The sequence below is a fragment of the Eutrigla gurnardus genome, assembly GCF_963514095.1.
Source record: "Eutrigla gurnardus genome assembly, chromosome: 13".
NCBI lineage: Eukaryota > Metazoa > Chordata > Actinopteri > Perciformes > Triglidae > Eutrigla > Eutrigla gurnardus.
The window spans coordinates 8,984,407-9,007,095 of NC_139936.1; the positions used below are offsets into that span (position 1 = coordinate 8,984,407).

The 22,689-nt window shown below is 40.5% G+C and overlaps 6 protein-coding genes across 6 annotated transcripts in view; 2 read left to right on the forward strand and 4 right to left on the reverse strand.

Moving 5' to 3' along the window:
• Positions 1-433, reverse strand: part of mlxip (MLX interacting protein) — a 10,057-nt gene extending 9,624 nt beyond the window's left edge. The window contains exon 1 of the mRNA XM_084025150.1: positions 1-433. This exon is cut by the window's left edge and continues 11 nt beyond it. Coding sequence (XP_083881276.1) covers positions 1-225 — 225 coding nt within the window. The 5' untranslated portion in view covers positions 226-433.
• Positions 434-860: 427 nt separating this feature from the next.
• Positions 861-7,218, reverse strand: cfap251 (cilia and flagella associated protein 251). The gene is made up of 20 exons (XM_084025149.1): positions 6,938-7,218; positions 6,671-6,811; positions 6,458-6,567; positions 6,263-6,371; positions 6,042-6,122; positions 5,882-5,959; positions 5,741-5,782; positions 5,413-5,633; positions 5,147-5,323; positions 4,815-5,065; positions 4,538-4,689; positions 4,163-4,339; positions 3,893-4,077; positions 3,683-3,797; positions 3,448-3,611; positions 3,270-3,360; positions 2,657-2,800; positions 2,323-2,548; positions 1,542-1,661; positions 861-1,381 (listed from the first exon to the last, which is right to left on the reverse strand). The coding sequence occupies exons 1-20, from the start codon at positions 7,106-7,108 to the stop codon at positions 1,254-1,256; spliced, it is 2,883 nt and encodes a 960-aa protein (XP_083881275.1). The 5' UTR covers positions 7,109-7,218; the 3' UTR covers positions 861-1,253.
• A 2,539-nt stretch (positions 7,219-9,757) lies between these two features.
• Positions 9,758-13,941, forward strand: LOC311022762 (rab5 GDP/GTP exchange factor-like). Its single transcript, XM_084024288.1, has 9 exons — positions 9,758-10,007; positions 10,777-10,963; positions 11,286-11,416; positions 11,560-11,711; positions 11,796-11,865; positions 11,959-12,094; positions 12,176-12,270; positions 12,641-12,897; positions 13,006-13,941. Exons 2-9 carry the CDS (start codon positions 10,806-10,808, stop codon positions 13,417-13,419), a joined length of 1,413 nt encoding a protein of 470 aa, XP_083880414.1. The 5' UTR covers positions 9,758-10,007; positions 10,777-10,805; the 3' UTR covers positions 13,420-13,941.
• A 1,054-nt stretch (positions 13,942-14,995) lies between these two features.
• psmd9 (proteasome 26S subunit, non-ATPase 9) lies at positions 14,996-16,797 on the forward strand. Its single transcript, XM_084023996.1, has 6 exons — positions 14,996-15,153; positions 15,270-15,369; positions 15,756-15,952; positions 16,085-16,186; positions 16,322-16,410; positions 16,684-16,797. Exons 1-6 carry the CDS (start codon positions 15,028-15,030, stop codon positions 16,709-16,711), a joined length of 642 nt encoding a protein of 213 aa, XP_083880122.1. The 5' UTR covers positions 14,996-15,027; the 3' UTR covers positions 16,712-16,797.
• Positions 16,798-17,335: 538 nt separating this feature from the next.
• gtf2h3 (general transcription factor IIH, polypeptide 3) lies at positions 17,336-20,433 on the reverse strand. The gene is made up of 13 exons (XM_084023995.1): positions 20,232-20,433; positions 20,023-20,102; positions 19,801-19,907; positions 19,262-19,404; positions 19,109-19,171; positions 18,924-18,953; positions 18,808-18,836; positions 18,650-18,724; positions 18,504-18,557; positions 18,222-18,290; positions 17,974-18,109; positions 17,836-17,872; positions 17,336-17,689 (listed from the first exon to the last, which is right to left on the reverse strand). The coding sequence occupies exons 1-13, from the start codon at positions 20,239-20,241 to the stop codon at positions 17,620-17,622; spliced, it is 903 nt and encodes a 300-aa protein (XP_083880121.1). The 5' UTR covers positions 20,242-20,433; the 3' UTR covers positions 17,336-17,619.
• Positions 20,434-20,671: 238 nt separating this feature from the next.
• Positions 20,672-22,499, reverse strand: LOC311022615 (Rieske domain-containing protein-like). The gene is made up of 4 exons (XM_084023997.1): positions 22,345-22,499; positions 21,578-21,799; positions 21,369-21,403; positions 20,672-21,135 (listed from the first exon to the last, which is right to left on the reverse strand). The coding sequence occupies exons 2-4, from the start codon at positions 21,771-21,773 to the stop codon at positions 20,845-20,847; spliced, it is 522 nt and encodes a 173-aa protein (XP_083880123.1). The 5' UTR covers positions 21,774-21,799; positions 22,345-22,499; the 3' UTR covers positions 20,672-20,844.
• Positions 22,500-22,689: the final 190 nt, after the last annotated feature.

Sequence of the window (22,689 nt, forward strand, 5' to 3'; positions counted from 1 at the left end):
ACAGGTCTGCTTGTTGACAGTGTCGAAGTCGTAGCCTTTCTTCGGAGGGTGCTCGCTGTGGGGCGATGACACCATGAAGTGTCCGCTGTGGATGATCTGGGACTCCAGTCCGTCCGACCTCCTCAGCCCCAGTAGGTGAGTCTCCTCCGCGTCCGAGTCGTCATCCTGCTCCTGCTTCACACTCGGACGGTACGCCTGCCGCGCAGACATTTCTCTAGTAGCCATGTCGGTAACCCACCAGACAAATAGCTAACCAGTTAGCCAGCAAGCTAGGACAATAAACCTCTCTTTCATGAGGCTTGACTCAGAAGACGCGGCCAAAGGCGGACCCTCGGTTAAAGTTTGTCAACTTCGTGCCGTGGAGTCCGATTCCACGGTTCACTCATTTCTAAAGCTGTTGGTAATTAATGGCCCGAGTCGTCTCCTTGTCTCCTTAGATAACGTTAGTTGACGTAGCAGAGAGTCGCAGCGACCAGCTGACAAAAAAACAGCTTACAGACAACTTTCTGTCCGTAGCAGGAAGTTCCTGTATTAACGCGGCTTTGATTGGTCTGCGTCAGAGCCCCGCCCATCGACGGACTCAAAATAAACCTTGAAGCGACAGGTTTCATACGCAGTCGTTCCCAGTTTTTTAGAGCTGTCAGTGAACCCAATTACACTGGAAATGTGTCATAATCATCTAGGCGTAAGTGATTACAGTAATGATGAATGCATAATAATAATAATTAATTGAAATGTTATTTGCCATCGGTGTTAATTACTGTATCTAAATATATTTCCTTTTCCTCCTGAATGGATACAAAAAAACAATGTAACTTCAGAGATCACCACTCCTTGGGTAGCCCGTTTGAAAGTTGTCTTTCAGCCTCCCCCCTGCAAATTGTCGTGACTCTTCTTATAAAAATTGAGGAGGAAAAAACTATATTGATGTGCCTAATGTTCACCATCTTCTTGCATGAAGTTATGGAATGGTATTGTGGTGGTAGAAGTATGGCAATTCTTTATTTACGCAGATTACATATATGAACAGCAAAATGTACTTTTAATACATTTCCTCGAAAGGAAAATACTGTTCAATTTGTTCACAAAATCACAAAATTTATGTCAATTACAAAGCTTGACACAAGGATCTAACTTAATATTGATATTTATTCATCATATTTTGAAATGAAATACATACAAATTCCAGTATCCATGTTAGGGCAAAACGAGCAACAGAGAGTTTGAGACTCTTCATCAACACAACACATCAATCACTCTGTAGGGGAAGACCTGCTACTCTGCACGGCTGCAGACGGGAATCCCAGAATTTCACCTGTAAATGTCTCCATGGACATCTCGTCTGGGATTGCACACGCCAGTGAATATTCTGAACCTCCACCTGCACCTGCACACACACACACACACACACACACACACACACACACACACACACACACACACACACACACACACACACACATCAAAGAGGAATCATGTTTTTTCCAGTTATCTGAATTCTTAGGTTATGGTTTATCAGTAAGTTTGTTTTTTTTACGTACTGTCAGATGTAGAAATGTCATGCTCAGAATGTTCTCCTGCTCTTTCTTCTTCCTTGTCTTCATTGAGACCTAAGAGTGTCGTGAAACACTCTGCCACCTCTTCCTCAGTCATGTGTTCTCCTGTCAAAAGATGTCAATGAAACCAGGTATTGTATGTAGAAACTGGAACAGATTATCATGATTTTTCTCAGTGATGTGACAGTGCAATCCACTGAAAAACAGACGGAGAAATAATTAAACTTAACTTTCTAAGTGTCATGTCTGCTTTAGCTCTGCTATATTATTTTTGGGTTGTGCTTCATCTCCTGTTTTATTCTGTTATGTCCTGTTCCATGTACTAACTCCTCTCCTTTCGTTTCCAGTGTCTTGATCACCCCCCTCCTCTTGCGTGTTCCATCCTGCTGATGACCTTTCTATCCTCATGTGTCTCACCTATGCCTCACTGTCTACCCGCCTCCTGCTGTGAGTCTTGTCAGCCTGCCCTCCTGTCTGCTCACCTGTGTCCTGTTTCCCAATCAGTTCCTGGCATATATAGTCTGTGTGCTTCTCTGTCAGTGTGTCTCAGTCTGTCTCCCCGTGTTATCCGGTTCGTGGTCCAGTCTGTTTCCCTGCTTTCCCTGCTCTGTTCCTGTGATTTTTGCGGATTTTCCTCACTTACCTGCCTTTTGATTTGGACTGTTCTCTGTTTGATTTGGACTGTTCTCTGTTACATCATTGAATATCTGTTCCAGTTACCTGCGGTGACATGCACTACTTGTGATATGAAGAGCCTGAGGCTTACCTCGAGCTTGTAGAAGTTCCAGCAGTGCATGTCTCTTCAGAACAGGTTTTCCTTTATCATCATGACCAAGGACGTGAAAAACTTTAGCGAGTTCATTGCTGGAGATGAAGAACGCTGGCCGGTGGTTGACATACAGCTTGATAAACTCCTCCAGGTCAATGTCTGTTACATATTTCCCTGTTTCCGCATACTTGCTGAACTTGACCTCGTTACGCATATCTTCAATCTGGTAAGAAATAATAAAGCAATTTGTTATCACAGGTTTTGTAATGTTTTACTGTCATATACATGGCATGCACTGTTTAAAATAGTGCTTTATTTACACACAATGTACCTCTTGCTCAGTAGGGAAGAAGCCCAAAGCTCTCATTAGAGAGGGTACCTCTGACAGGGGGATTTTGGTAGATAATTGTCGCTTCTCCATTGAATCAGTGCCTTGATGACGGAGTTGACAGTAATAGAAGAAGTCCTCCATCTCCTAAAGGCATAAAGGCTCTCAAAACTGGAGGAATGCAAGTACAAGCTGATAAAAACCTTAATCTTGTGGCCTTGTATTATCCAGAAATGCAATATGAGCAATGTTGCCCAATAGCAAGTAGACAAAAATTGTGTGCATAGTGTTGTATTTTGCCATAATAGAAGTCCAAAAATAATCCCACAACCACCTTTTTCCAATTTTCTAGAGTGTTTCTCATTTCTGTGAGAATTGACAAAAGTCTAACTAACAAAAAGTCATCATCTTCAACATGAAACAGATGTAAAGGAGAAATAAATGAAAGAGGATCCAGTTACAACATCAGTACTTTAGCTATACATGTACAAAGGCTTTATAAAACTGAAATACTAACAAAGTATGGCAAAAAAAACCATTACAAACCACTCTTAAAGCTAGTAAATGAACATGCATTATTACATAATGCATATAAAAAGGTAAAATTTAAACTGACCCTGTAGAATTTTCCATCTCTGCCTCCCTCTAAAAGAGTGTAAAAGGGCATCAGGTCCTTCCCTCCCAAGGCAGCTGCTGCCTCCAATGCACTGCACTCACAATAAGAGAGAAGATTAACTCCAAAAAGCACTAATGCATTCCCCCCCGGTTCTCAGGTTGGTACTATTGCACCTTACTTCAAGCTTATCGCCCACGACAGGACAGTGCAGTCATCTCGTCCTGCAGTAAAAACAAATAGGCCATCGTAGGAGCAGGCAAACGTGGACACCCCTGTCGGATGGCAGATCACAGCATTGGACTTGAAGGGGTTCCCATCCAGAGGCATTATCTGTAGACCCACCTGGAAACACAAGATTAGCAGTGTATCAATAATGTGAACCATTGGATCTTACCAAATTTGTGTGCACTGACCTTGTCATCTGTGATGTATGCCAGGTAATAAGAGCTTGTTTCAGGTTCTCCAGACATGGGCAGGACCACCACTTTGTTAATGGGAGAGCCATATCTTGGGCCAAGGAGTGTTTTTCTGTTTGTGTGTAAAACACATGTAATGACAGTTTCAAGTATTTCTAGTGACAGTCAGAAATACATTTCAGAAATAATATCTAGTATCTCACAGACCTGCACATCGTGGTAGTGCTGTTGAAAAGTTTCATCTTGTATTTGTCTGATGCAATGAGAAGAAATTGCTCTGCAGTGAAGGGAGGATACCAAGTCATGCCCGTTGGCACAGCACTCTGCTCGATGCGTTCTGAGCTCAGGATGAGAAGCTTATTTAGGTCACTGTTTTCCAGGTCATACTCCACCTATTATTCACACAGGTGAGTGGCATTAAAACCAGTATCACAAAACACCAAACTAGTCCACAGTTTAATAACAAAGTGGACTAACCAGTCGGCGGTCCATTCCCAGAGAGAGCAGTCTGGGTAGGGAGCTGTCCAGGTGAACCCCAAAAAGAAGGTCTTTGATGGGCTTGTAATGGGAGCGGTACCTCCCCATATATGTCCAACAAGGCAGAGAGCCTTCACTGGTCTGCAAGCGTAGAACTGTAACTGCTTTTCCGGCATCCTAAGAATGAACAAGGATAATAAAACATGTCTCTTTTGGAGTAATACGAATATTTTAAGCATAGAAGTGGAATATATTATCATGACCATAAATCCATGTATTTAATAATATAATAATAATCACAGCTTTAAATTAAAAGGGCTTTGTTGCCAATGACTAAGTTCAAACATGATGATGATAAAAAAAGGCCTTGCTCACCGCAGTGGCAAGATACTTAGAGTCTGGGGAGAAAGTGATGTGATGGATGCAATCATCAGTGAAATGAAAACACTCCTCTGGATCACTTTGTAAAGTGCTGGCGTTCAGTATGTGTACAGCTCCACTGCCAAAGCCAACTGCCAGGTTTACTCCTGTTCAGACACAACAAGGGCGGCTCTTTATATTTCAAAATGGAAGGACATATTGCGAATTCAAGTAGCAGCTGGGTAACACTGGTCATATGCAACATTGGTTTGTTGGAAGACTGTTGGCTCACCTTTAGGGTCAAAAGTGATGCACTGAATCTGCTTCTCCGTCTCGAAGACTCTGCTGCCGATGAGCACTTTGTTGTCATAGTCCCACACTTTTAAAAAACCCCTTTGGTTGCCCATGGCCACAGCCGGCTGTTTGGGGTGGCAGGCCACCGCGTGTATAGGCTCACTTTCCTTATGCAGCAGGGTTTGAGGGATGTCTGTTTGTGTATTCACATGTAATAGTGTGGAACTGGCTGTGGACACGACAAAGTTCCTGCAGAAAAAGAGAGGTCACCTTGGCTAAAATGCACAGAAAAGTTCAGGCTGAAATCAAAACAGATTGTATTTCTTCTACCTGATGACTAATGGCTTTGCCTCCTGAGAGCACTCCTCCAGGAACTCCTCTTTACACTCTTTGGAAAAGGAAATGGAAACAACAGCATCCAGGTTGAGTTCGCTGTACCAAGCAAGAAGCCTGAATCTCTCATCATAAAACTTGATGTGGCCTCGCGTGTCACCAGTCACGATACAGCTGTGATACAAACAGAGAGATCAGAGACCAACAACATATGACACTTTTATGAAACAATACCAAGATTTCCCCCCCCTCTCTCTTGCTACCTGTCAGTTATGGTGAGAGCAGTGATTGGATCCTTCTGAAGGGGAACGAAATGGATTCTCTCTTTGGGGAGGCTTTCGTTTGCAGCTAAGTCTTCCATCAGATGCCACACCACAACGCTGCCTGCTGCAGTTGCTGTTAGGATTCGAGGCTCTCTCCAGTGAAACACAGACTGGCTCAATGACTCGCCAGCCATGTTGACAGTTCGAGTGTCAGGAGAAGGCTGAATAGATACAGAAGCATTAGATCCATGGGTGCAAAAAAAAAAAAAAAAATTGCCATAAATGACATCTATGAGAATATAACTTTTCATACTTTGATTATCTTTACCTTGTCAAACTTCAGGGCAATGTATTGCAGACTTCCCTGGGCCTTAAGAAATATCAGGATTATTGCAATAAACATTTCCGTGACAGCTGTTTAATGTATTGAAATAAAAAAGGAACATAAAAAAGGAACAGCAGCACTTACCCTGCTGTAAAATAGCACCTGGCTTTCACTACTGCTGAGCAGCTGAGTGCCATCATTTGGATTAAAAATGATGTAATCCTGAAAGACATTTGAACGTTTGATCTGCTCGATGCCCTATCTATAATTTTAGGTGACATCAAATTGTTTAAAGAAGACTTACTTGGAAACCATGGTCAGGACTGAGTTCAGTAAACCACAAAGGCTTATCTGTTTCATCTGTCCAATCCCAAATATGCACATGCTGTGAAAAGATAGTCAAATGGTTAATTGTGATTAGATGCTTTCCCATGTTTCATATTATCAAATCCAGTGTTAAATAATCATCATCTAAGCTGTTTTTGTCATTTGTGAACTTAAACATAAAACTACTGTCATACTCACTTGAACATCCCCAGCCCCAAGGGTTACCAGATGTTTGGAGTCTCTTGAAAATGCCATCGCAATGACGCCTCCCTCAGAGTGGCAGTCGAACAATGTGTGCACAGGAATGCTGGAATGTGTATTATTTATGTAGTTTACCATCAAGATTAAAAGTGGATACATAGTAAAAAGCCTACGTATAGAATCAAAAGCTACCCAGAGTAAGAGTCCCATATCATCACTGTGCTTTTCGGCCCCTGGTCTGCTGATGCAATCCAGCGTCTGTCTTCACTCACACACATACATGAGATGGGGCAGCAGTGACCCTAAGAAGATTGAGAAAATCTCAAAGGGATGACTCCCAAAACAAAATGCATTTTTTTCCTCTTACCTGTATTGCCATTTATCAATCAATCTTTTTTTTTTTACCTGAAGTATGTGCTGGGATTTAGAAGTGTGATTGTAGATGACCCCAACATGACCTCCAGCATAGAGAACCACCAGCTGATCGTGGTCTTGCAGACTGAAGGCAGGAAGGGCAGGATTCATCCCAAATACCCATTCTAGTGACTGAATGAAGAGAAAACGTGAAGAATTGTTCTCAGATCACCCTTTTTATCTAAAGAAATATTTTTTTGTATGAACATTTTCTTGAAACTCATGTACAAATATACACATTCGACGAGACATATTTACCAACGCATGTTGTCTAGTATGAGTTGTCTTGTTTGGGAAAAGTGTGTCTCTGGTTGCGGTGTAGACTTGAGACTGGCCGGTCATGTTGAGAGTGTCAGCCTCCGTTTCTTCTCTCCTCACTCCTGAACTCTTCATGGACTCTTCCTCAGATTCAACATCTGACATCATCATGTCACCACTTCACGTCTCGGACGAATAATCTCTACTTTCAGTGGCTTCACGCAGTTTTCCACTCTGTTCTGTCGAGTCGAAGTCTCCGTTTGCGGCAAAGTTTGCTAGTTCGGCTAACGACACGAAACGTACATTTCGCATTGAAATTAACGGAAAAACATAACGTTAACTACGATAGCAGCTTATGTACAGCTGGCCTAATTTAGAAAAGGGCATTTGACTGGACAAACTGGTCTATTGTATTAAAATAACTCACAATCTGTATAATTTAGCTAGCGCCAAGAAAGCGTACCGTTGCCTAGTTACCGTTGAGACTGTTGGCGACGAGTGAAGCAAGAAAATAAGATACAGTGGTTCCGGTTTGGCCGTTCCGGGTTAAAAAGCAATACATAATACACGTGTCGCAACAGGAGAATTTACATGTAAACATCCCAATACATAATCGTTAGATTACCAATCGACGGGGATCACTGAAGGTTGTCTATATGACAATTCATTACTTGATTGATTTCAGATTGGTAATATATACTAAAGTATTTCTCCAATTTGATGTGTGTGTAATTGTGGAATGTAAACACCTCCAATTTCTTTAATGACAAATATACGTCATTTATGCAGATAAGATTAACGGCAACTAACATGACCTATCGATAGCCTCTCCTTAAATAATATCAGTGATGCCAAGAATGTGAAATTGTATAAAATTGTGAACACTAGAGAACAATACACGTGATTATTTCATAATCATTTGTATTTGTTTGTTCTGACCGCTTCCGGTTGGTCACTGTACTTTGAAAATATTCACCGAAAACGCTACTAGTGATCATGTCAGCATTGACGACGCTTGACGAATGTGATGTATTTGCTGCAGTTCTTCAATGTGACCACTGGAGGGCAGTAAAACAACGTGATTCTGAGCCCTCAAAAATGCTACGCTATATGAAAATCATGGACGGAGACGGAAATCAAGTGTCAGATGAATTAAGAGGCAAGCTATAGGTAAAGATTTTTTCAGTGACTTCAGGGAAAGACATAGTAGAGAGGTACTTGATGGCAGAAGAGCCTGAGGTACCAGCATAGATTATTTTAAAAGAAGATGACAGACAGAAGAAATGGAAGAACACAAAAGACCAGTAATTTCTTGAGTAAAATAGACCAGCATTATAGGCCATATTTTAAACATAAAAACTATACTCTGTGGGATTCACTGAAGTCTGTTTGAAGCCAAAGTGGCCTCAAATAAGCTGCAACATTGAATACAAATACAAGGACAAAACTGCTAAAATTACCTCTCCAATAGTTTCATAACAATTTTAAAATAATAATAATGTTTAAAATTTAGCAGTTAATATCCATCCATCCATCCATTTTCTACCGCTTATCCTGTATCAGGGTCACGGGGGGCTGGAGCCGATCCCAGCTGTCATTGGGCGAAGGCAGGGTACACCCTGGACAGGACGCCAGTCTATCACAGGGCCGACATGTAGAGACAAACAACCATTCACACTCACATTCACACCTACGGGCAATTTAGAGTAATCAATTAACCTATCCCCATCCTGCATGTCTTTGGACTGTGGGAGGAAGCCGGAGAACCCGGAGAGAACCCACGCTTACACGGGGAGAACATGCAAACTCCACACAGAAGGAACCCGGGCCGACCCGGGGATCGAACCCGGGACCCTCTTGCTGTGAGGCGAGAGTGCTAACCACTACACCACCGTGCAGCCCCAGTTAATATCAATCTATAAATTAACAATCAACATTAATGAATGAACATTAATGAGCAGGTTGATAGCAAAGTACTTATTATTATTTTAAAATTGTTATGAAACTATTGGAGAGGTAATTTTAGCAGTTTTGTCCTTGTAGCATGATCATTATCATTATTAGCGTTATCATTATCGTTTGGTTAATGTATTTTGAAAGTATCTACCGGAAGTCGGATCATGTCTTTATTGATGCAATTGACGAATCAATGTTACTGTAGTTCCCCATTGTGGCCACTGGAGGGCAGTGAATACCCATGATTTGAAATACTGTCGAGACCTTTGATAAAGACGTGAAACTCCCAACAACTCCATACTCGATGTTCTCTCTGCTGCAACGCGAAGCGAGCATCGTTGTTACAGGCTGCTTTTTGAAAATGGAGACAGGCTATTTTTTTGTAGCCTTGCTAACTGGACTTAGATTAATTATACTGTTAAAAAAAGAAGCAAAAAACTGCCCCGGAAAAAGTCAATAAAAAAACGTTAATAACAGACAATAGTGTAGTTATACATAGTGATACGAATTCCTGTCGTACAAAAAAAAAAAAAAAAATCATGACTTTTAATGGTCTCATGACAACCATCAACTCCACGGACGTCAAGGCAGACTCAATAGCAAAGGTAGCAGCATATACATACTTCCGCTAAAGACCTTCAATATAACATATTTATATACCGCTATTCAAATTATGCAGACACGAGGACGCTGTGATAACAGGTTTGGTAGAATATGATGGAGATAGACGTGTTGGGGCCGGTATTCTGGCGTGTCGTAGCGGGGAATTGGTACATTTTTCCTCGCGATACTTTTAATCTGAAAGGCCGGTAACGTTTCCGTGCCCATCACCACTTCTATCTTTACAGTTTGTTTCCACAGGACTTTCCGGTTGCGCAGGTTTAGAAGCAGCTGACTTTCCATCTACGGTTGTAATTAGTTGAATGGAGTTTAATTTTCGCTAAATGACTCATGTTTCGTAGTTTTCTAACGACATTTCCTTGACTGTTATCATTGGTCCGAAGGGTCATCGATCTCATTGTACAAGTTATGATGAGTTTGTGACGTTTAAGAAACCAGGGGGGACTCCGATAAGGAAGCGGCTAACGATAATTATGATTTCACCAGCTGACAGGTGAGGAGGCATTTAAATAATTGTGACGTTGTCCTCGTGGATGTTTGCTCAATATACAAGCAAGACCCGCTGAATATCGTCACGTTTACACGTTTAACTGAGGTAGGTCGGTCAGACAGTCGTCAGCTTTATCCACTGGACGTTAGCTAACATTAGCCGGTGGCTCTTTTATCTCCAACAATCCGGTCAGCTGACAGCTAGCAGCAACGCTAGCCAACAACCTGTAGCTCAGCTTCAGTAGCTAGTAGCCACAGTTTTAAAAGTTAACTGTCAGCTTTCTAGACTTTTGGATGTATTGTGCAAAACGTTTTCAAATAACGGTTAAAAGCTAGACACATGGAAGAGTTAATAAAGTCTATACGAGGTGTGGGAAACGGAATGCTAGGATAGCAGTTCCCTGAACTGGTTAGCTGCGTCAAGTCAATGTTTTGTCCCTGAAAATCTGAATGCAAATCTTTAAAAAAAAATGTATTTACTCACTGGATAAGTTAATATTTGGTCATTTCCATATCAATCTCTCCTTGTATAGTTACACACACTATATTTGTTAGTTGTTAAATGCTTTTGATTCTTGTTTTCTGCTGTTTATGAGAGTTGCTTTAGTTTTCATGGAACCAGAACATATAATAGATAATATAGAATGTCCTAGTTGACTCTCAGCATGATGCATGAACAGAGCCAGTATAACATGAGGCTATGTGACAATGTCAACACAGGCTAAAGCAAATACGAAGATTGACTGAAATATTAATGCTTTGTTGTCCAATAGGTGGGAGTAGTGCATGGAAGATCTCTACAATGTGGACTGATAAGCAAAGAGGAATCAGGGTTTCTCAGGAGGAGCTGCTCTGTAAGAACGCCTGTGGGTACTATGGAAACCCTGCATGGCAAGGCTTCTGCTCCAAGTGCTGGAGAGAGAAAGCACGGCCGGCTGGAGCCTCCAGGCAAGACGCAAGGTAAACACGCTGCTGCAAACAGTCATTCACAGAAGCATTTAGATCCTGACTGTTTTGTCAGCTAAGTGTAGTGACATTGGAATGTTATCAACACGGTGGTGTCAGTGTGTAGATAAAAGAAACTTCATAGTATTATTACCTGAATAGTACCAACTGGACATGTAAGTACGTTACCACTAAAAGAAATAATACATAAATATTAAGTGACTGAATGGACCCATCATCATAAATGCTTTAATATAACTGTCTTCTAACTAATTTGAGGTGCTTTTGTTAAGAACTGGGTTTAGATTTCGATGTCTAATATGGTCGTTCCTCGTAGGCCGAGCAACGATGGAGCGACTCCTCTCACCTTCTCCAAATTTGAGGAAAAGAAAAGCACAGAGAAAAGCCGTCGAATTAACACAATGAGGAGACTCTTCTGGGGCAGCCCATCACCTCCTAAACGTCAAGGTACTTCTGGTTGCTTTGTGCATTTTGCTTCCATGTTCTCTCTGTGCCATCAAGTCAAATCTGGCCAGCTCTTCATTTCTATGTGCAGTCATGTAATGGCTTATTTATCTGGAATAACATCCACTTATTGTCCCCTTTTTAAGAGTCTTCTGAAAGCCATGCAAAAGTGTTGAAAGCTTACCAGAGCCTGGAGCCCGGAGACTTCACAGGTTTCCTAAAGATACTAAAGAGCCCTTCCTCTCAGCGCTTACAGTCCCGGTGTACAGCTTTCCTCAACACGATCGAGGCCTACCATGTAATTAACTGTTGAAATATTTAACATTAAACTGAGTTTCTACATCGGAGCTGTTAGGATCAAAGCTTCTCATCATCTTTGCAGAATCTGCCGGTACAGAAGCAGTCGGATCTTGTGCAGGATTTCTACCAGTCTTTTGCTGAATATTTTAGCAGTGAGTACCAATAAGTTCAACGCTTTGTGAGCTGTTCATTTTAAAAAAGCAACATTTAATGACTTATTTTACAATCATCTGTTTCATTTACAGGTTTTCCTGAAGCTCAGGTCACTCAGATTATGGAGCATGTAGAGAAGTTAATAATGACACGGTTGCACAAGTGGGTGTTCTGCCATGACAGCTGTGATGATGAACAGAAGGACCTGGCTCTCCAGAGGAGGATACGGTAACTTTTTATATACAAGTCACTTGTGTTTTATTTGATCAAACCTGAAGGCCCGTTTGATGCTGACGTCTTTATGTGCAGATCTTTGAACTGGATCACTCCGCAGATGCTGAGCGTACCCTTTCCTGATAAAAACCCTGAAGTCACATGCGACCCCTTCCTGCCTGCTATAACAGGTGATTCACAACAAGTACTAAAAGGAATTATCGTCTTGGGAAATATGCTTATTCGCTTTGTGATGAGGGGATCAATATTGCACTTATGCCTCATTGTTTAATATAAACCAGCATGGTAAAACATCACAGATTTAAATTGATTAAATAGATGCAATACAATGCAGACTGATTGTATTACTTTTGGACAGAGGAAGGCTGTAGCCCTATATTTAATAGAAAGTCATGAGAGTGATATTGAGCTCCTCATCTCTGCCAGAAAGCAGAATTATTTCCCAAAATGTTGAACGGTTACTTTTGAGTTGCCCATTTGCTGTTAGCATCATTCTAAGCGGCTCATCTTTCACACGTTGTCCTTTGTTTGTTCTAACAGCCATAATTGAAATGGATGCCAAACGAGCGCCTCAGGACAAACTTACATGCGTGTCCAAGTGCAGTCAGCATGTCTTTGAGGCGCTCTCAACCTCCAACAGTGAGCCCGCTAATGCCGACGACTTCCTGTCAGGCTTGGTTTATGTGGTGCTGAAGGCTAATCCACCTCGCCTTCACTCCAACATGCAATATGTGATTCGTTTTGGTCTCCCGCACAGTCTGATGGCAGGGGAGAGCGGCTACTATTTCACTAATTTGGTAAGATTATTGCAGTGTTACTCCTCCAGCATATACCACACGGTACTGTGCAACAAGGTCAGCTGATCACGAGTGCTTTGCCCCCTACCCTCTGTTTTTCTGTTTTAGTCGTGTGCAGTGGCCTTCATCGATAAGCTGGATGGACCAGCACTCAACCTCAGCCCAGAGGAGTTTGATGGCTACATGCAGCGTCGGCGTGCTCCCTCTGTAGGAAAGAGGGCGCAGGTTGCCAACGACACACAACATCTGTTAGAAGAGCTAAAAGGCAGACAGGAGCAGCTGGACCAAGGGATGGATGCGCTCAACGTGCAGCTTCAAAATTGGGTCAAAGCCGTTCATTCACAATTGGATGAGGCAGCAGCCCAGTATGCTCTGGTACAGAAGGAGATATCAGAGCAGGCTGAGCTCTCACAGGCGAGTTCATCCTCATCTCATGATGCATCACCGCAAGGGGATGACGAAGACAAGTCTGTGCTGCTGCTAACTGATCAACATGCAGGTCCACAAGACACAGACTGTTAGCTACATTAACAAAAAATACCTAAGAACCATTTTCACCAACGCTTACATCACGGGGCACGTAGCATTATGATTAAGATTTGCACTTGGATCCTGTTTGAGGGTGAAGGCCATTTAAAAGTTACATTCCAGTTTATCAAAATGTATATTTAAGCACTCAGGGTACATAGCACTAAACACTTCGACAGTGCATATTTAATATTCACTATTTCTAATAGTTTTTACCAATGTCTCTCCACGTAGAATGCTGTGAAATAATGTTAGATGGCAGTTGTGGACCACTACACGTCGGGAGGTGTATTTTGTTAAACCATGTTTTCCAGAGCTGTAGAACTCTTCTCAACATGCTGCCTTGAAGATGAAGTAACTGGTGCAAAACCATTGTTATCACATTTTGCCATCTGTGTTAGTGTGCAGAGGGCATGCGTTGTTTACAACTGTTGCAAAATGTATGAAGAAATGATGGGGTTTTATGTTATAATACAAGTATTGTATCAATATTATATTAAAGTTGACTTATATGATCCATATGTGTTTCTGTGTGTTTTCTTAACGCAAACGTATCATAACGGAAGTTATCAATACATTTTCAAAGTCACAGCGCAACAGTGGCGAGAAAAAACTGCCTAAACAGACTTCTTGGCAGAAATCTCGAGCAGACCATTTTATTGTTGTTTCGTAAGTAGAAAAAGCAGGACTGTACAGTTTTCTTGACTTGTGTGTCAAAGCTAAAGTCTTTTTTTAGCTAATGGTTTCATTTGCATAGGTAGGTTATGGGGTTTACTTTGGATTGTTGGGGTGGAATTTTGTGGGCTGAATAGCACAATCCGGTCAGATGGCAGAAATCCTGCAGAAATGCTGGATTTGGTTTTGTTGTCTTTAGACTAAAACACAGAGCATTGGGGTTTTACCTGTGATTAAAAAACTATGATCTTCAAAAGAGGAATAGCGACGTAATGCTTAATTACAAAAATGTCTATGCAATAAGATAGTATAAAATCCTAAATGACTTATTTGAAGGAGACCAACAACCCATTTTTACTGGATTAGCCTGATTTAGCTGATGATGAAATACACTGGATATTGATTAAATTATTATAGTTGCATCTCCTCATGACTGCTTTCTTTGATGATGATTGGTATTGTTTAGGATTTACATGGACTGGAATGGAGCAAGCTTCATACTGTGTAAGACAGAAGGGGATGAAGGGGGAAATCATAGACACCAGCATAATTTTGATAACAGACAGGCTTGGAAGTAAATGCCCAACTAAAATGGCAGTTTACAATTTACCCATCTATCGACCTCCTCTGAAACCCATCTATCGATTACAGCTGCCTCATCAATGCCGTCTACACTGCTAATAGTGCCATGGAGGAGTTAAATACTTACTCTGAACATACCAATATAATTAATTAATATAACATAATCTTGTAAATGAAAGAATCCATCCTAATTGCTGGTTAAGAAGTTGGACATTATTTAATTACATTTTTATCAACCAATAGGGGGCAGTACAGAGCGCACACTGTCATAAACCAAGCAGAAAGAAGAAGAAGAAGAAACCCACAAATCCCGGTGGAGGTCGGAACCCGGATGTACGTGCAACCATGAAGATGACAGAGGAAAACAGTGGTGGAAAGTCAGAAACCACAATGGATGATGTAAAACGCCTTATTAAAAAGAAAGATGAACTTGAAGAGCAGATAAAGGCTTATTATGATGTGTTGGAAGATGTAAGTTTGTCAGTACACGCAGACCAAAGCTAACCCACGGCTACATACGTTCATTTACCGTGAAGGCAGTTAGCTAAACGTGCATTTCTTTCTTCGACGTCACTTCGTGTTTACAGCAAGGTGTCGGAGTTGAAGGTCCCTTGGTCGACGAAGAAGGCTTCCCCCGAGCAGATGTTAATGTATACCAGATCAGGACAGCAAGGCACAGTATTTCATGTGAGCAGCAGCGTGGTGTTGGTTGTTGTTGTTGTTGTTGTGTTTCGTCCAAACAACGTTTTCACTTCTAGCTAAAACCTATTATTGAAACCAGAACAACTACTTTATGTTTTCCCGCATAAAAACAAGTTTAGTATTTCAGTTTAACCTTTATCTAAATGTAAAAGTTTATCAAGACATACTGTCAGAAAAATACAGGAAATGATGCCAGTTCAACAACTTGCCAAATATTGGCAGCTGATTAGGTTTTTTTTACCTAAGTTGCTCACTTTTTTAAAGAGAATACCAGTTTATATATCAGTTTATATATAATATGTCAATATATCAAAGTAGGACTGTCTGCGACTGTTTATTTTCATTTTTAAGGTACTTAATTTGTCTTTCAGGCCTGCAGAATGATCACAAGGCCATCATGGAGGAGATCGAGGAAGCCCTACACAAGCTGCATGCTCGAGAGAAAGCCAAACGAGAAAAGGATGAGGCGGCAGCAACCCAGGAGGAGGCGATGGAGCAACAGGTCACTCTTCCCCCTCCCTTTGCACGGGTCGATGCTGTGACACAAGGCTCGCCTGCCTGTGGTGCTGTGAGTGATATGAACTATGCTTTTGTGTCTGGTAGTTTTTTTCAGATAAATCATCAGAATTATTTGAAGTAAAACTTCAATGGAGCTGTTTTTGTTTCTGGGATTGTAGTAATTGGTTGTTTCTTTCTGAAGGGGCTGAGAGTTGGAGATGAAGTCATTGGGTTTGGTTCTGTGAACACGGAGAACTTTCAGAACCTCCAAAATATTGCTTCTGTGGTACAACACAGCGAAGGGGTAAGTTACCGACATAATCTACACCTGCTTTTTTTGGTTAGAATTTTACATGTTATTCTAATTACATAACATATGTTTTTCCATTGCCCAACCATAGGTTACATTTTGTAAACTGCAATATCCTGTCTTTTTCAGAAACCATTACGTGTCACAGTCATCCGGGATGGCCAGAAAGCTCAAATGAGCCTGACTCCACAGAGATGGTCGGGCAGAGGTCTGCTGGGGTGAGTGATACAGACACAATCAAGATCATGTGTATGGATTGGCACATATTTCCCATTTAAGAGTCAAGTTGCTCATATTTGGAAACAGAGAAAGCTGTGAAGCCTGTGGGATCAAAGCTACTATAGAACTGAGCAACTATGTTTCTCTTAGTGTATGTTTTTACTTTATCAAAGGGTAGTGAGTGATATTTGTAAGACCCCCTTCAGATGCATGATTGGCAGGTATAACATGGTTCACATCAGTCACTAGTCTGTCCTTGTTCTCTTCTTCAGATGCAACATTGTTCCAATCCATCGATGATCACCGCGACATTGTGCGGAATTTGTGAAACCCCTTCTTCCACTTGTGTTACGCCTGGTTGATTTAAATCTGACTTTGTACACACTTCTCACGTCTGTTTCTTTGATTTCTCAATATCTTAATGCAAAGGGGTAATATTTTCTTTATACAAGGGCAGTCTTCAGTATGGGATATTTGAAAATGAAGTGTCACAGTAATTTTGTTAAAAGAGGCCATGCTGGGTTTACTTCATACGCATGGTTGCCTTATTCACTCCGATTACAATCAATTCACTTTCAACTAAAATGACTTGAAGATTCTGTTCAGCCATTTATGTTGAAAAGTCCAAACTATGAGAAAGGAAAAAAAAACCTGTAAAAACAACATTTAAGAACATTTTTTTTTTATTATATAAAAATGTACACAATGTATCACAACAATGCCCAAGGTTTCGTTCTGAAGAGTAATAACTGCATTCACATGTAGGCCGAGTGAATTACTGCTCAACATCATGAAAAGCTAACTGTTTTGTGCCAATAGTTTCTATCAATATGAACAAAACAATCACACATAAATTAAGACTCATGAGCAAATAGTAAATACATGCATGTGTACAGTGCATGTTGTATGTCAAATAGTTTCAAAAGCTTTTCTGGAAAACAATTTTTTTCTACAAAGAAGAAATATTTTTCAGGTTGAAATTGTCTCTTGAAATGAGACCGGAATTATCGAGTATTATTTTTGATAACAGTTAAGTAATCAGCCTCCATGTAAAGACGCTCATGTCAACATGTTCATACTGTCCAACTCCCTCAAAGGCATGTCTAGGATGTCACTGAAATTTGGTATAAATCTGTATCAAACTAAATTGTATACTCTTAATATAAAAAAGGTAAATTCACAGCATTAGTGTAATCCTAGAAAAAAAATCATGCCGGTTGCTTGAGTTTCTTCTTTTTGGGCTTCACCATCTGTGGTAGTTGGATTTTGAAGGCAGTCCTAAAAAGAAAACAAGTTTAAATAGACAGACAAAATTAAGCTGAAAATAAAATTCCATAATTTTAGATTTATGCAAAGATTGTTCAGAGGAAAGAGGTTTTGTACTAAAGTTATATAAATATATAGAATGTTGTTATAAGACTCACTCGCAAGTTGTGCAGATGGGGCTGAAGTTGCAGAAAACTAAAATAAGAAAAGGACAGAAAATAGCATCATGCTGAAGCTGCAGTAATATAAAGACTGATCATGCCCTTTTCCCCTCTTTCACTGGGAATCAAACGTACTTGATAAACAAACCGAGCACACGTAACCAATCTCAATGAGGTTACGATGGCAGAAACAGGCAGCTCTGTAGTCCACATGTGCAGGCGGTGGCAGCACCAGCTGTGAACGTTGCTCAGAGTCAGGCAGGAACACCCACTGTTAAAAACAAAACAAAAAAACAATCATCAACACATAGCAGCCCTCCTTCTTTTATGGAAAAGTGAGCTGAACACTCTCAAATATGTGGAAATCTGTGTTGCAGCCTCACCAAAAGGTATTGTGCCAGGGCAACTTTCTGTGGTATCTTGAGATACAATCCTCCAGTTATATCGCAGGCCTACAAAACAAAACAAAACATCTGAAGGTAAAGAAAAAAAACCCTGGATATCCACCCATTCGTACATAAATAAAACAAAGGCCATTGAATATCAATGCATAGTTTAGTTTAGTATGCTCAGGTTGAGATTTTGGATGCTTTTTGCCATCTTGATACATGTTGTAGTATAAATTTACAATATTGTCAATGTCCTAACAAACCATGAAAATATACCTGCTGAAGGAGACCCGAGTCTGAGTCCAACACACAGGCATCGATCAGGATGTTCTGTTTTAAAGTACACAACAAAGTGAATAAAAATAAATAAACAAGTTAATCAATAAGCAAACAGGGCATAAAGATAACCACAATGATTTTACCTGCTTCTGGGCAGCAAAAATGACATTCATGAAGTTCATGTACTGACGGGTACAGTCCTCAGCTGCTTTGATCACCTATCCAGTAAAATACAGAGGCTGCGTTCAAAGTCATGTATGAAAACAAAAACGCTCATGAAGTGAGACCATATAAGTCTTACCAATATTCTCGATTTAATCTCCTGTCCAGCTAAATAAAGAAAAGGCAACATTAATTGTTGAACAGAGCGGAACAGATTAAAGAGCATCATTAAGCTTAATAATAACACTTAATTACCTTCCAGCTCTTTTGAGACTCTGTGAATATCTAAAGATTAAAATATTAAGGAAAATTAGGAAAACACCTCACTTTTCTTACGGAGCAGTCATTAATTTATGCAAATGTATCCTTATTTTCAAGACATGTCATAAAAAAAAAATACTGTAAATGTTTTTGTTGTTGTTGAATTTAAAAAAGGATACAGCAGAGAGCTTTGGCAAGAGATCCAGCCAACAAAGTATCAGTTGAATTTTCCCCCACTTCAGCTGTAATCACATAAGACAACACCTTAACTGCAAAGACAGCAACCCAAATGTTTGTGCTTGAAGTATTTTGAGAAAACGATATATATATACCTTTTGAGATAACCTTCCTGATCTCTTCGGCAATAAGGTTATTGGTGACTGACAGGAGTTCATATTTTCCATCTCCACTGGAGGCGGCATCATCCCCAGCGCTGTCCCTGGCTCTCCAGTTCTTACTGGGATACAGGAAGTGGCTGAAATAAAGTGAGTGGGAGAGATGTGGATAGAAGCGGTGACAGGAGAAAAACATTAAAACTGACAGGAGGCAGAATAAGTACTCAGTCCTTATGTAAAAGTGCACTTCTGCACACAACATAAATAAATGAATATTGATCATTTTTGGACTTTGGCCTTAATACAGTTACTAAAATGAAACCATCTGAGAAGTTTAAAGGACTCTTTGGTAGACCTGTCAACAACTCATGACATCTAAAATGTGACACAGGCCTTAACTAGAGTTGAATTTCTTTTTCTTTTTAATTTAAAGTCTTTGTCTGAAGTGTAAACTAGCAAATGTAGCTGTCAAATAAATCTGCAATATTCAGTGTTTCCCTCCCACTTCACCAGTGGAACCTGCTCTAAGGAATCACCTGTCTTGACAGTGGCTGGCGATGACAGCCAGCTTGTTTGTCCTGGCCATGGCCATGTGGGAGTTCCCCAACACCATGACTGAATCCAGACACTTCGACAGGGTGAGCTGAGTGGAGAAAAGAGGACAGGATGTGTTGTTTAGCCTCAGTCACATAACAAAACAACTACAATCTGAAAACCCTATGTTAAAGACGGAACATCACCAGACTTCATAGTAGTACCTCTCTCGCGTTTTGAGCTTGCTGCCCCCACCATATCGGATTTACATCCACAACGATGACCAGCAGATTGAGCTCATCCTCTGAAGAAACGTTGGAAACGATTAAACATAATGCATCTCAATGAAGAAGAAGTTCCTCTCTGAAACCTTGAGTGAACAAGACATGCAAACCGTGAAAGATGTTTATAATCTGCGTGAGTCAGAAGTTACCTGATGCCATCACGGAAAGCTAAACGAAGAGAGATCTGTTGATGTCTATCTTCTGGTAGCTTCCATCTTTGATCTAACACTTTACACAATATCCACAAAACCGTGAGCGTTTAATGTCTGGATATTCTGGAAATGTATAATTTAGTAAAAAACCTGGCATTCATGAAAAAATCCTGCCAGTGCCGTTGATCACTTTGTCCACCACACTAGCCTGCCACTGCTAAATTCGTCTTCTTCTACTTTTCATATTTGCATCTATGGCGCACTGCTGCCACCTAGCGGCTGTTATGCTGCTGCATAAATTCACATCCGTCATGCAGCAACACGTTAGTTTGCTGTATATACAAATCTTAGCTGGCTTGTTTTGAATTGTGTTCAAAAAAACAAAGCTGCTCATGACACAATGGTATAATAATCCTTTTTTTCTACCAAAAATAAAAACTTTATTTATACACCATTTTATACTTGTGACAGCCATGATATTCTGCAGAAGTCCCAGTTCAGTGTCAAATATTGCAAAATCAGGTGTTACAATAAACTACAGTATTTCGTGCAGCAATGAAGAAATTAAAGACAACAATAAAAACAATCACTAAGACATCCTTGAGTGTGGTTATTTCTTGGACTTTGGTTTTGGCTGGGTGTTGAATAAGCCAGTCCTATATCTCTCAGTCTGGTAGACATCTGACTCGATGGTCACACTGGAGTCGTTCAGTGTTACATATACATTCCCGTTGAACTCTGTGACCTCGTGAATCCTCTGTTTGACACCCTTGGAGCGCCAGTGTGTTTTCAGGGGTTTGGCTGCAGGATCATCCACAGCTTCGTAAAGCCCTTCCCCTTCTGCGAGTGTGATCTTGTACTTGTGCCATGGACACACGATACACTGCCGCCCATTAAACTCCTGATATTGGCACAGTATGAAAGTGATTAGAGAGATAAGACAGTAACAGCTATAGTGGCAGTCAATAAAACATTTTAAAGGTCCCATATTAAGTAAAATGTACTTGTTCATTTATTTTAAAAGTAAATCTGTGTCCCTGGTGTGTCTACAGACCTCCAAAGTATCAGAATTACAGGCTTAACTGACAAAAATGTTTACAAGCATTAAACAGCTATTTTTATTATGTAACTTACCTCAATGTCTCCATACTGTAATGCACCACCTGAATCTAACAGTGGAAAAACAAGCATCATTATAGGCCTCTGTGTTTCAAACATGTGATGATTCAATGCAGAAAGTAAATTCCACATTTTAACAGGAAAGAAACTAAGAACTAAAGGTAAGGACAGGCGTTTACAATTGTAGCTTCTTGCTTGTCAACTACAAACACCACAGAGCTTACGGTAGCAGTGCATGTCCATGGCATGAAGCTGCCCCTGGTGGTAAAGGACCAGTATATCTCTGCATCCATTCACCATCTTGGTCATGCGCCCAGCCTTGACAATGTCTGCTTTCTTCCCGATGAAGTGGGAGGCGGGGGGAGGTGAGGAGGGAGGGGGAGAGAAAGAAGCAGAGGAAGTCTCCTCCTCAGAAGACATGTTGATAATTTCTTACAGCCGGCTTCCTAGTAGTGATGAGAATATAGTTGTTTAGTTTGGAGGACATGATTAATAGCAAAATAGATAGTAATTCATGTTTTTATGCAGATCCATTGGTCTACATTCATTTGCAATGCAATTCACCTGAAAGGCACAGGTAGATTTAATACATTAAAAAAAATCTATATATGCAATACAATATTTGCTGAATTTCACCCATAACTGGTCATCATTTTAATATATGTATATGTAACTGAACCACGTTAAGAGTTAACAGAATAGAATATGGTTATAGAATATGGTTAAAATGCAGGAATGTGTTCCAGATGGTATCAACCTGCAGTCTCTCTCTTCTTCCCCAGTCTAAATGTTTCCCGTGGAGCTGGTATTATGGAAGAATTCCGAAGGTTTTACAAAATGTAAGACGTAAATTCTACACACACCAAGATAAATATAGAATACAGAAATCAGCAGACAAACGCGCAGGACAAGTAATTCATAAGGAGTAGTTAACCCTACTCATTAAAACGTTTTTATGTACTCATTCAAAGCAAAGCTAAATTTCATGTACCTTCCTTTTTATATCGCCAGTTTACATCTTTGAGCCCAAAGGTCTGCAGTCACACAGCTGGTTGCCATGGCAATGCTAACGGGACGGGTCTGAATTTACCGGCTTCGATACGTAAACGAGACTTTATATATATATATCTCGCGTAAATTACACACACGAATGTCCTAGTGGCGTTACTTTCGTTACTTAAATGTATCGACATGCATACCAAACGTGAGCCACGTCTCTGGTAAGTTTGAGGAAGAGCCAATGTTGTGTGTTACGTCCAATGTTGTCCCAGTGAAACACTTTCTGATGAACAAGGTTCCAAGGCGTCATCTAGCTGATTTTGTTCGATGTTTTTTA

What these genes read in the sequence shown, in the direction of transcription:
- cfap251 (XM_084025149.1), bottom strand. Translation starts at nt 7,108, where the DNA reads ATGATGATGTCAGATGTTGAATCTGAGGAAGAGTCCATGAAGAGTTCA. An exon ending in AATCCCAGCACATACTTCAG is followed by an intron (nt 6,568 to 6,670) that starts GTAAAAAAAAAA and finishes CAATCTTCTTAG; the next exon opens with GGTCACTGCTGCCCCATCTC. An exon ending in ATATGGGACTCTTACTCTGG is followed by an intron (nt 6,372 to 6,457) that starts GTAGCTTTTGAT and finishes TACACATTCCAG; the next exon opens with CATTCCTGTGCACACATTGT.
- LOC311022762 (XM_084024288.1), top strand. Translation starts at nt 10,806, where the DNA reads ATGTGGACTGATAAGCAAAGAGGAATCAGGGTTTCTCAGGAGGAGCTG. An exon ending in GCCTCCAGGCAAGACGCAAG is followed by an intron (nt 10,964 to 11,285) that starts GTAAACACGCTG and finishes CGTTCCTCGTAG; the next exon opens with GCCGAGCAACGATGGAGCGA. An exon ending in ATCACCTCCTAAACGTCAAG is followed by an intron (nt 11,417 to 11,559) that starts GTACTTCTGGTT and finishes CCCCTTTTTAAG; the next exon opens with AGTCTTCTGAAAGCCATGCA.
- psmd9 (XM_084023996.1), top strand. Translation starts at nt 15,028, where the DNA reads ATGAAGATGACAGAGGAAAACAGTGGTGGAAAGTCAGAAACCACAATG. An exon ending in GCTCGCCTGCCTGTGGTGCT is followed by an intron (nt 15,953 to 16,084) that starts GTGAGTGATATG and finishes TTCTTTCTGAAG; the next exon opens with GGGCTGAGAGTTGGAGATGA. An exon ending in TCGGGCAGAGGTCTGCTGGG is followed by an intron (nt 16,411 to 16,683) that starts GTGAGTGATACA and finishes TCTCTTCTTCAG; the next exon opens with ATGCAACATTGTTCCAATCC.
- gtf2h3 (XM_084023995.1), bottom strand. An exon ending in AGATTAAATCGAGAATATTG is followed by an intron (nt 18,725 to 18,807) that starts GTAAGACTTATA and finishes TTTACTGGATAG; the next exon opens with GTGATCAAAGCAGCTGAGGA. An exon ending in CCCATCTGCACAACTTGCGA is followed by an intron (nt 17,690 to 17,835) that starts GTGAGTCTTATA and finishes TTTTCTTTTTAG; the next exon opens with GACTGCCTTCAAAATCCAAC.
- LOC311022615 (XM_084023997.1), bottom strand. Translation starts at nt 21,773, where the DNA reads ATGTCTTCTGAGGAGGAGACTTCCTCTGCTTCTTTCTCTCCCCCTCCC. An exon ending in CATGGACATGCACTGCTACC is followed by an intron (nt 21,404 to 21,577) that starts GTAAGCTCTGTG and finishes TTCCACTGTTAG; the next exon opens with ATTCAGGTGGTGCATTACAG. An exon ending in TACAGTATGGAGACATTGAG is followed by an intron (nt 21,136 to 21,368) that starts GTAAGTTACATA and finishes TGCCAATATCAG; the next exon opens with GAGTTTAATGGGCGGCAGTG.